Genomic DNA, 11731 nt, shown 5'->3' with positions numbered 1-11731 from the left:
ATGATTCTGAGGTGAGATGTCTAATCAGAACAAAATATGTAAACTTTTTGCTTTTGTTATATGTCGTCATTTTAACATCTGAGTGAAGAAAAATGGCCAATGCAAAAGCCTGTGTGTGTGTGTGTGTGTGTGTGTGTGTGTGTGTGTGTGTGTGTGTGTGTGTGTGTGTGTGTGTGTGTGTGTGTGTGTGTGTGTGTGTGTGTGTGTGTGTGTGTGTGTGTGTGTGTGTGTGTGTGTGTGTGTGTGTGTGTGCGTGCGTGCGTGCGTGCGTGCGTGTGTGTGTGTAGGAGAGGGCAGGCCTGGCAGTCAGGATGGATGGGATGTTGGAGATCAAACTCAAACAGGGAGGAAACAAGGTGAGAGACCCTGCCTGCCTGTCTGTCTGAACAACAGAAACAGTGCTGACACATAACACAGACATCACATCATGGAGAGACAAGTTCAACACAATACTTTGTTCTCCCTCAATAATATTGAGTTGTCACTCGATATCATGAATTATTATTATTATTCGTTATGAGGGAAATTAAAGGAAACCAAATGAATTGCATTCCACCCCAATATGGAAATAGAGCTATTCATTCTTTTGTGATATTTTTCAGCAATGTAAGCCCTCAGGTAATCAGTGTGTTTTGTCAGGGGGCGGAGCACTGGGAGACGGTTTATACGGTTCTGGAGAGAGAGACACTCAGTCTGTACAGAGACAGACAGGCTGCAAAAGAGGTATGGACACGTGAGTTAAAGGTAGGGTAAGTGACATTTTTTGGTGAATACAAAAGGTTTTTGTTAAAGCACTATATTCTGCGAGTGTTTGTTCAGTAACATCTCTCCAGCTCTTTAATAAACAGAAAATACATTTTCAGGTGGGTTGCATATTTTTTTTACCGTTCTAATTTTGTCTGCTTATTTCTTTGTGTCATCACTTCCAATTTCACTTGTTTATCCTGTATCCTGTGTGAGTTCTCTATCCTGATTGGATAAAGTTGGTATCCTGACCTGAAAATTAGTTTTCTGTTTACCAAAGAGCTGCAGAGACAAGGAGACCCCTGTCAATCTATAGCAATGAGTGCTATGATGAATAGCTATAGAGCTATTTAACACTTATTTTAACATAAGAATATCACTTACCCTACCTTTAAATACTAATATATTTCCCTTTTTCATTGTTTTTTTTATGGATTTGATACATAAAAACTTCCGGAATAGACTTCAGCAAGTGACTTGCATTTAGTTGTTTTATGGTCCATTTTCTAATGGATTCTCTTGAATGAATGAAAATGTGTGTTGAAATGTAATACCACAGAAGACCTCTAGATGGCCTCCAATCAGCATGCTGGGAGCAGTGTGTAGGGAGAACCCATACTACCGCAGGAAGGACCACACATTCAAGCTGATGTAAGTCTTAAGGACCGCTCTTTCCAAACAATGGGTTGGGACCTATGACTGGGTCGCAACTCATGGAACAATTTTTATGCGTCGCGAGTAAATATCCCCCTCTTTTCGTTTCCTACATTTAAAAAACACATGTCAAAAGATTAAAGTTTATTCAAAAATAATCACAACTTTTCATCAATTAAAAACAATTCCAACATTTTTCAAAAGTATTTAATAAATAAAAGTTATATTTCCATAAATACATTTAAAAAACAACTTTTGAGAAGTATTGAAAATAGCAGCTCTACAAGCTCACATCTGCTATTTTCACTAGCTTGGGTCCCGGGTAAGCGTCTGATTTCTCCTTTGGGTCTTGAGCTAAAATGTTTGGGAACCACTGCTTAGGACAACAAGGAGAAACATGTTTTACTGATATATGATTATGAATCTACTATTCTCCTGTCAACCTTCAGTCTGGAGGATGGAAGCCAGTACCTGTTTGCCGCTCCCAACAGAGACCTACAGCTGAGCTGGGTTGGAGAGCTGCAGAGCTGTTCCCAGAACAGTACAGACTCTGACGACTCTGGGTAACTGAACTGATGAGGACACACAACACTTTGTTATACTATTTTCCACATGGCCTTTACTTTACTTTTACTTTATTATGGATCCCCTTTAGCACTTGCCTAACCATGGCTATTCTTCCTGGGGTCCGTCACTCCCAAATACACATCATACACAGCAACGTACAACAGATACAACAAACAGAAAATTGTTCACCTACAAAAGTTAAGAAACAGTACAGGTACATGATCTAGGAAAATTAATACATTTCTGAAATTTACAATTTTACAATATTGTACATTTCACGATTATATATTTTTTGGTACGTATACAAGTATACAGTACCGAAGGCAAAAGTCAAAACCTCTTTCCGGGATGACATTTTAAATCAGGCATTACTGCAGTGAACATGATGGCTGCCCATCAAACATTTCGTCACTGTCGGGCAGAATCCTTGTATCTCCCCGTAGTTCAACTTTTAATGTTTTTTTCGCAAATGAATGCCCTACTACTTCATCATACGTGAGTGTCACACAAAAGTAGTGAAAATAGCAAATCTACAAGCTCACAACGGCTCACGATTTTATTATCATTAAAATGATTATAAAACAGGAACGGTTTTGGACATACAAGGTTTCCACCCAACAGCCACCCTATACAACATGTCTGTCTGTAGAAACCCTTTCAGCTGGTCATCTCTGTTCTTTAGTAGAGCGTCATCAGTCAACCTGAGCTCCGAGAAGCTATCTGAGGTGGTGGAAGATCCTGTTTTGACCAAACCTTTGGACAGGGCTGACGGACAGCAGAGACAGACATCTACAGAGAGAGAACCGCCTCCCAAACCCCCCCATACCTACTACAACCTCCACCGCTACCCTGAGGGGGTAGAAGGGGCAAGGCACACAGGTAAGTCACTGAGGCTTGCTCGGTTTTAAACCTTTAACCCATTAAGACCTGAGGCAGATTCTACAAATCCCTTCTAAAGCAGACCCCTCATCTGAAAACGTTTGGGTGCCAGGGACCCCCAGAAGAGAAGATTTGTGTTCATACATTTTTTCACTTACACTTTCAAAATGTTTCAAAAATAGCAGATGTACACGCTTGCAGCGCAGCACACAAAGTGACATGCTGTGAGCTTGTAGATATATATTTTCTATAAATAATATTCCCAAGTGTTGGATCATTCTGATTTCTTGATTAATTGTGTGCATTTTGGACCATTGCTGAAGGGGTCCAGGGGTCTAGAAGTCTTCCACGGAGCCTGCACCCTCAAACACCTCCCCCGCCTCCCCCCACCGACCATGATGTCTCCCAACCGGGCATGCCCCCCCATGGAGCCGACGACCTCACCACCAAGGACAGGTCCAAGAGGAACGTCTTAAGGAAGTTATTCTCCTCTAAGAAGTAACGCCCCGAAAGTGCTCAATTCCCTTGACGATGCTGTGAATCCTGTCTGCAGCCATTTTGTAGTAGATGTACCCTCTAAGATCCATTTACTTTAAAGGGGCACATGAATTGAAGTTCTCAGACTGATCTTTTGAATCCCAGAGAGGCCAGCATGTCTTTCTCTTGGCTTGTAACACAGCTGCTCTGCACCATTTGGCTGGTAAAATCAAGCCCTAATAGTAATAATAGATATTTCATTTTAAGATTATGGAGTATTTGAAATGGTCAGACTAGCAAACATGTTCTGAAGAACCATCTTCCATAAACCCCCAATGGTCTCGTGTATTTCATAAAAACTAAGATTAAAGCCTCAATCTGCAATTTCTTCAACTAGTTGGCTGTATGCAGAACAGCAGGAACATGTGTGTAGAATGATAATACCAAAACATAATTTTACTTATTGTGCTAAAAGAGCACAAGCCTTTCACAGCATTTCACAAATTGTTGGGACTTGGCCTAAACAAATTCAGGCGTGAGATTTTTTCCCCCCCTTTAATCCGTGGGGGCATTTTGCTCATTAAAAAAAGATTTATTTTTCATATAATCACAGCACTACTGTGAGTCCCCAGGGCTAGGGTCTGTAAGGACACGAATAAAGAAAAACAGTTCATTTATTCCTCACATAATTACACAAATCCGCAAATATTATAAACCCTCTTACAGCCAATTCTGCTGACCGAGTGTTATCTGAAAACAACATTGTCATCGGTTATACCAGGGGTTCCGAAACTTTTCCATAGCAAGGACCCACACATAGCCATGGGCTCTGGCTGTGAGGCTTTGGCTCCATCTGCGTCATGTTGTCATGTGTTGAAAAGCAAATTGATTGAATCATGTTTCTAATCACTAATCTCCTCATGCTGCTTCTAATGAGATTCAGGTTGTGCCTTAATTTGAAAACATGGAAATAGCTGTATTTATTATTATAGTAATGTTTAATGAAGACCTCCATAGCTTGTTGTGTTCCTTCTTGGTGGAATATAATGAGCTGATATCCTGGTATATCATGATCTTATTTTTGTTGACATGGATACATTTAAGGCATTTATTGAGCATGTAACACTGATTTAAAATGTCACTTTCATACAGATTTCAGTGGACCTGATTAAACAGATTGCCTCGCAGCTCTGTGGGAAACAATTTCAAGAAATAGGATTTTTTTTTTTTATCACAAATCTTCTCTCAAATGAAACGCAGTTTGAACATTTATTTATATTTGAATTAATCACACTAAACATTCAATAAACTAAGTTGTAAAAGTTGTAAAAGTTGTTATTTCCATTTCATATTTCTAGAATAGAATAAAAATAAATGTATTGTTTGCTCATGCGTAAATTCATGTTTAGCTGAAAAATACAACCCAACACAACAACACACAACTAACACAACTCAACATCAGAACATACAACTAGTGCCCAACATCACACCATACAACTAACACACAACTCAACACCAGACCATACAACTAACGTACAACTGCACCGCACCGCACGCGGTGCAGTTGTACCGCAACACAACACAACACAACACAACACCTAAATTCAATTCAATACAACACAACATTCAACTAACACACAACTCAGCTGAGGATACTCATCTTTGTGTTACTGTAGGGCAGGCTATGGCTATGTCTCTAATATATGTGGTTCGACATCACATACTATAGCTCAGGGGTCTTCAATGTTTTTCAGGCCAAGGACCCCTTTCCTGAGATAGAGATGAAGCAGCTCTGCATATTGTATAAAATTGTGTTGCAGATTAAACTTTTTCATAAATGTCATACTTGGCAGCACTATCAGTGTTGTGTAAATAATGTTTTTGTTTGTTTGTTTACACATCTTTTCTATTAATATGTTGGATTCATGACTATGTCAATTTATTAAGCTCCTCCCCCTGGAATTGGGCTTCCTCCATGCTCCTCCCTCTCCTACCAGAGCTAAAAGAGGGCGTGAAGAGGGAGGTGGGCTGCCTCCAATGCTCCTCTCTCTCCTACCGGAGCTAAAAGAGGGTATTGGGCTGTCTTCGTGCTCTTCGCCTTAAAAAGACCAAAAGTAAAGACTTACGGGGACACAAATTCAAACCCTGAACCTTCAGGTTAAGAGTCCTCTCCTTTAATCCTGCGCCACCAGGGGCCTATTACACAAAAGGAGAATTAAATAAGCCTGGATTTAAGTCATATCCAGGTTTGACAAAGTCTGGTCTGTACAGCGTGGTTTATTCCGTTCCATGAACGCCAAGCCAGGCTGAAAAGGAGCGACTTTGTCGAGTTAGACCTTGTCAAGCCAGGCTGTGTCGGGCCAGGATGGTAAAGCCAGGCTTCACGTATTCCTATAAAAGACCATGAAAGTCGATAGCAGAATCCTTGAACTTGACCAATCATGGAGCCCAAAACCAGAGCGGCGTTCTTCTCTGTGGCTGAACAGCAGCACTGCAGCAGCTCATGGAAAAGTGGCGTTCCCAGGAATTACATTTAGGGCAGGCGAGATTAAGCCTCGCCCCCCCGGGAAAAAAGTTAGCAACAACACTACACTGACTACAAAACTGAAAAAAGTTAATAAAAACAATATGCAAGTATAATCAATCAATCAATTCTTCAGCGGTGGTCTCTTCATGTTGTAATATGAATGGCTCAAGCTGCTCTCAGAGACCCTTTTATGCCAGGTGAGTACAGGTGATGGCCCAGACCCCCACCCCTGGCACTCCTGGTACCCCATGAATAAAGTGTCATGTCTCTCATTTTTTACAATGTATTTGATATTACCTTTATATTATTTGATACATTATGCATCTCATCCTCTATATATTGTCCAGCAACCTTTATGATAAAGGCGAAAAAAGATAGTAGACCCGTAGGAGCCAGATTGCTCAGATGCCAAAGATCCTGTGCTGGGATTCGATCCCATGACCTTGTGGGCTAAAGTCAAGAGCTCTTCCAACAGAGCTAACCAAGCACACTGACCTTTGTACATTGACATTACATGAACGTGATGGGTCATTCCACCAAATTAATTAAAGCCATTTGGCTCATGCACTTTACAAGTGGGCTTATTGTCAGCAACAGCCAAGAACACAGGAGTCTATCCCTATTACAGCACTAGACCCCAGGGAGACAGACACATGCTGATTTGCCATTTCCAGGATTTGATTTCCAGGATTTGAGTCTTGAGTCCCAAGACTCAAGACCCAAAAGAGTCTTGAGTCGAACCAATTACTCCCATGGAGACATCAAATTTCTCCGCGGGAGTAATTGGTTCGACTCAAGACCCAAAAAAGAAATTTGATGTCTCCCCGGAATCATACAAGGAAGTAAAATGTATAATAAGCAAGAAAGGAAACATGGCCGCAATAAATGGATCCAGGGAGAAAGCGTGGCAAAGTATTGCCGACGTATAAGTCGTCCAAAAATATATACAATTTATATGCAAGTTCATAAATATATAATTCAGTTTAAACATGAGGAATGTATAGTGAATATTGGAATTATCGCCTACTAATCTACAATGCGATAGCCTATTATATGCGCCATGCATCCAACCAATATGTCTGAGTCTGTGCTCAGGAATGTGTCAAAAACAAAAAAATCTCCATGAATTCAAGGCTTCATGGAGTGTGTAATTGATAGAAAATAAGTCTTTTTTTGGGTGAACTATCTGTCTTGTTCAAGGACACTTTGACACATTGCTGAGGCCTGGGATCGAACCTAGGATTTACGGCTTGACAGGCAGGCTCTCTAACAATTCAGCTATGGCCACATCATCAGCAGTGATTCTAAGGCAGTTGTACTCTGTAACAGTAAAGGGGTTTCAGGGGAAACCAGCAAAATGAGGAATGATATAATAAAAGACTGTCTTGCTAATAAAGCGTCATGTCTCTCATTTTCTACAATGTATTTGATATTACCTTTATTTAATAAATTATGCATTTCATCCTCTATATATTGTCCAGCAACCTTTATGATAAAGGCGAAAAATTATAGTAGACCCGTAGGAGCCAGATTACTCAGATGCCAAGGTTCTTGTACTGGGATTCAATCCCATGACCTTGCGGTCTGAAGTCAAGAGCTCTTCCAACAGAGCTAACCAAGCACACTGACCTTCGTACATTGGCATTACATGAACGTGATGGGTCATTCCACCACATTAATTAAAGCCATTTGGCTCATGCACTTTACAAGCTTTGTCAGCAACAGCAACAATTTTGTGATTCTGAATACCTTGAACAATGGATTTTACCATACGTTTTCTGACCACTATGCATTGTGTTTTTATGGGCTTATAAATGGTTTCTTATTTTATATTGTGTCTAATCTCTTGGTCTGTTGCAATTTTAACAATACTGGGACAAAGATGTATTATTATTATTATTATTATATTAGTTGTATTTGCCCTTAGAATGAGGCACAGCGCACTTTCTAATAATACATCATAGGATATCATATCATTACCACTAAATTCTAGAGTATTCTTCTAGCTTATCGGGTATATGTACTATAGCGCACAACCTAACATGCACATGGCACTTTGGTACACTCTACAGAGGACCAAGCCCTGTTAGACCCCCTACTATTTAAGTTAACAACATGCAACAGTGAATCCCTTCTAACTCATATTTCTGAGTGAAACAAATTGGGGTAAAACGCAGTCCCCCCCAAAAATATTTACTATTCTGTCCTTATCGGTACATAACTCGGACGGCGCTGAGTCGACTAGCAGTTTGTTGTTCAAGTCAAAGCACCAGGAAGGCTGTACTTGAGAGCCATCTGTTAGCTCAATGGGTTGAGACACAGTATTCATGATCCAGAGGCCATGAGTTCAAATCCCATTGATGTCTTTCCTATGAGTCTTTCCTTTGCAGACTGGCTTCCAGAAGATCAAGTGAAAACCATCAGGAAGGCTGTATTTGTCATCCAACTCTTAGCTCAATGGGTTGAGACGCAGTATACATGATCCAGAGGCCATGAGTTCAAATCCCACTGGTGTCTTTACTGTGATGCTTTCCTTTGCAGACTAACTTCTAGAAAAACAAGTTAAAAGCACCAGGAGACCTGTAACTCTCAGCCAACAGCATAGCTCAACTGGTAGAGCGTCTGTCCAATAACATGACTTGACTTCACTTGAGTGGGTTCGATTCCCACTCGAGTGAAGTTTCCCCGGTATCTTGGGCCAACGGATAAATTGACTGATATCCTTAGTGATGCTTCCCTTTGCAGACTAACTTCCAGAAAACAAGTTAAAAGCACCAAGAAACCTGTAACTCTCAGTCGACAGCATAGCTCAACTGGTAGAGCGTCTGTCCAATAACATGACACTTCACTTGAGTGGGTTCAATTCCCAGTCGAGTCAAGTGTCCCCGGTAACTTGGGGCAACGGATAAATTGACTGATATCCGTAGAATAACTTGTAGGAGTGTGCTGGTTCAAATCCAGTTCAACCCAGGACCGAGCGGTCCTGGGTTCGATTCCCACTAACGTCAAGTCCCCGGTAAATTGGGGCAGCGGATAAATTGACTGATATCCGTAGAATAACTTGTAGGAGTGTCCTGGTTCAAATCCAGTCACCACCTTAGTAACTGAGACCGAATCTGGCCAATTCGGTCTCAGTTACTGAGATAGATAGAGGGTGTGTAGAGTGGGCGGAGTAGAGTAGGGGTAGAGTAAAGAGGGAATGTAGTGGGAGGAGTAGGACTAGGGGGAGGATTAAGAGTAGGACTAGGGGGAGGAGTAGAACTAGGGGGAGGAGTAGGACTAGGAGTAGAACTAGAGTAGGAGTAGAGGCCAGAGTAGGGGGAGGAGTAGGGGGAGGGCCCAGAATAGGGGGAGGAGTAGGGCCCGAGTAGGAGAAGGGGGAGGGCCCAGAATAGGGGGAGGAGTAGGGCCCAGAGTAGGGGGAGGAGTAGGGCCAGAGTAGGAGAAGGGGGAGGAGTAGGGGGAGGGCCCAGAATAGGGGGAGGAGTAGGGCCCGAGTAGGAGAAGGGGGAGGGCCCAGAATAGGGGGAGGAGTAGGGCCCAGAGTAGGGGGAGGAGTAGGGGGAGGAGTAGGGCCAGAGTAGGGGGAGGAGTAGGGGGAGGGCCCAGAATAGGGGGAGGAGTAGGGCCCAGAGTAGGGGGAGGAGTAGGGCCAGAGTAGGAGAAGGGGGAGGAGTAGGGGGAGGGCCCAGAATAGGGGGAGGAGTAGGGCCCGAGTAGGAGAAGGGGGAGGGCCAAGAATAGGGGGAGGAGTAGGAGAAGGGGGAGGAGTAGGGGGAGGAGTAGGGCCCGAGTAGGAGGAGGAGTAGTAGGGGCCAGAGTAGGAATAGAGGCCAGGAGTAGGGGGATGAGTAGGGCCCGGAGTAGGAGTAGAGGCCGGAGGAGTGTAGGGGGGGGGGACAGTAGAGGGCCATGGTTTTGGTTTCTGTATGCCAACATTCCTATTTCCCTCTAGTTGTCCTCTTATTGCAAATCTCCACACACGCGATATTGCAAATCTCTAATAAAATTTCACCTCCATACAGAAACCAAAACCATATCCCTCTCCTGGCTCCCTACTCTACCCACCTACTCCTCCCCCTATTCTGGGCCCTCCCCCTTCTCCTACTCTGGCCCTACTCCTCCCCCTATTCTGGGCCCTCCCCCAACTCCTCCCCCTATTCTGGGCCCTCCCCCTACTCCTCCCCCTACTCCTACTCCTACTCTGGCCCTACTCCTCCCCCGACCCCTATTCTGAGCCCTACTCCTCCCCCTATTCTGGGCCCTCCCCCTATTCTGGGCCCTCCCCCTACTCTGGCCCTACTCCTACTCCTCCCCCTATTCTGGGCCCTACTCCTCCCCCTATTCTGGGCCCTCCCCCTTCTCCTACTCTGGCCCTACTCCTCCCCCTACTCTGGGCCCTACCCCTTCTCCTACTCTGGCCTCTACTCCTACTCTGGCCCCCTACTCTAGTTCTACTCCTAGTCCTACTCCTCCCCCTAGTTCTACTCCTCCCCCTAGTCCTACTCCTAATCCTCCCTCTAGTCCTACTCCTCCCACTACATTCCCTCTTTACTCTACCCCTACTCTACTCCGCCCACTCTACACACCCTCTATCTATCTCAGTAACTGAGACCGAATTGGCCAGATTCGGTCTCAGTTACTAAGGTGGTGACTGGATTTGAACCAGGACACTCCTACAAGTTATTCTACGGATATCAGTCAATTTATCCGCTGCCCCAATTTACCGGGGACTTGACGTTAGTGGGAATCGAACCCAGGACCGCTCGGTCCTGGGTTGAACTGGATTTGAACCAGCACACTCCTACAAGTTATTCTACGGATATCAGTCAATTTATCCGTTGCCCCAAGTTACCGGGGACACTTGACTCGACTGGGAATTGAACCCACTCAAGTGAAGTGTCATGTTATTGGACAGACGCTCTACCAGTTGAGCTATGCTGTCGACTGAGAGTTACAGGTTTCTTGGTGCTTTTAACTTGTTTTCTGGAAGTTAGTCTGCAAAGGGAAGCATCACTAAGGATATCAGTCAATTTATCCGTTGGCCCAAGATACCGGGGAAACTTCACTCGAGTGGGAATCGAACCCACTCAAGTGAAGTCAAGTCATGTTATTGGACAGACGCTCTACCAGTTGAGCTATGCTGTTGGCTGAAAGTTACAGGTCTCCTGGTGCTTTTAACTTGTTTTTCTAGAAGTTAGTCTGCAAAGGAAAGCATCACAGTAAAGACACCAGTGGGATTTGAACTCATGGCCTCTGGATCATGTATACTGCGTCTCAACCCATTGAGCTAAGAGTTGGATGACAAATACAGCCTTCCTGATGGTTTTCACTTGATCTTCTGGAAGCCAGTCTGCAAAGGAAAGACTCATAGGAAAGACATCAATGGGATTTGAACTCATGGCCTCTGGATCATGAATACTGTGTCTCAACCCATTGAGCTAACAGATGGCTCTCAAGTACAGCCTTCCTGGTGCTTTGACTTGAACAACAAACAAGACAAATAACTTTAAAATGTGTTACAGCATAAATATAAATCTTTTTCATGGGGGGCCCTGACACTACATCTTTTCACATTGGGGTCCACTGCCCAAATACATGTCAATTTGGGGGGTTGACAACAAAACGTTTTAGAACCACAGATTACAAGGAAACAGCTGTAGGTGAATGGATAGAGTCACTGACTAGTGAGCCGCAGGTAACAGGTTCAAGCCTCAGCCACAGCAGCAAGTCAGGATGTCAAATCAAATAGGTACTACTAGGAGTGAAATGGTTGTGCTTCTTCACCCCAACTGCACATGACAGCAGTTTTATATCTGTTTACATGTACGTTATTTTCAGTGATGAAGACAAACCGCACAGACGTTCACTGTACATTTTGTA

The 11731-nt window shown here is 43.5% G+C and overlaps 1 protein-coding gene across 1 annotated transcript in view; it reads left to right on the top strand.

Moving 5' to 3' along the window:
• Nucleotides 1–3992, top strand: part of sptbn5 (spectrin, beta, non-erythrocytic 5) — a gene marked incomplete at its 5' end in the record, with an annotated part of 72388 nt that extends 68396 nt beyond the window's left edge. The window contains 6 exons of the mRNA XM_084044535.1: nucleotides 288–356; nucleotides 640–723; nucleotides 1304–1395; nucleotides 1848–1961; nucleotides 2648–2844; nucleotides 3168–3992. Of these exons, the coding sequence (XP_083900661.1) occupies nucleotides 288–356; nucleotides 640–723; nucleotides 1304–1395; nucleotides 1848–1961; nucleotides 2648–2844; nucleotides 3168–3346 (735 nt within the window). The 3' untranslated portion in view covers nucleotides 3347–3992. The remainder of the gene's footprint in view (nucleotides 1–287; nucleotides 357–639; nucleotides 724–1303; nucleotides 1396–1847; nucleotides 1962–2647; nucleotides 2845–3167) is intronic.
• Between the last annotated feature and the right edge of the window lie 7739 nt (nucleotides 3993–11731).

Source organism: Gymnoscopelus microlampas, assembly GCF_963454915.1.
Source record: "Gymnoscopelus microlampas genome assembly, chromosome: 20".
Classification (NCBI taxonomy): Eukaryota; Metazoa; Chordata; class Actinopteri; order Myctophiformes; family Myctophidae; genus Gymnoscopelus; species Gymnoscopelus microlampas.
This window is presented reverse-complemented; position numbering and strand designations above follow the sequence as displayed.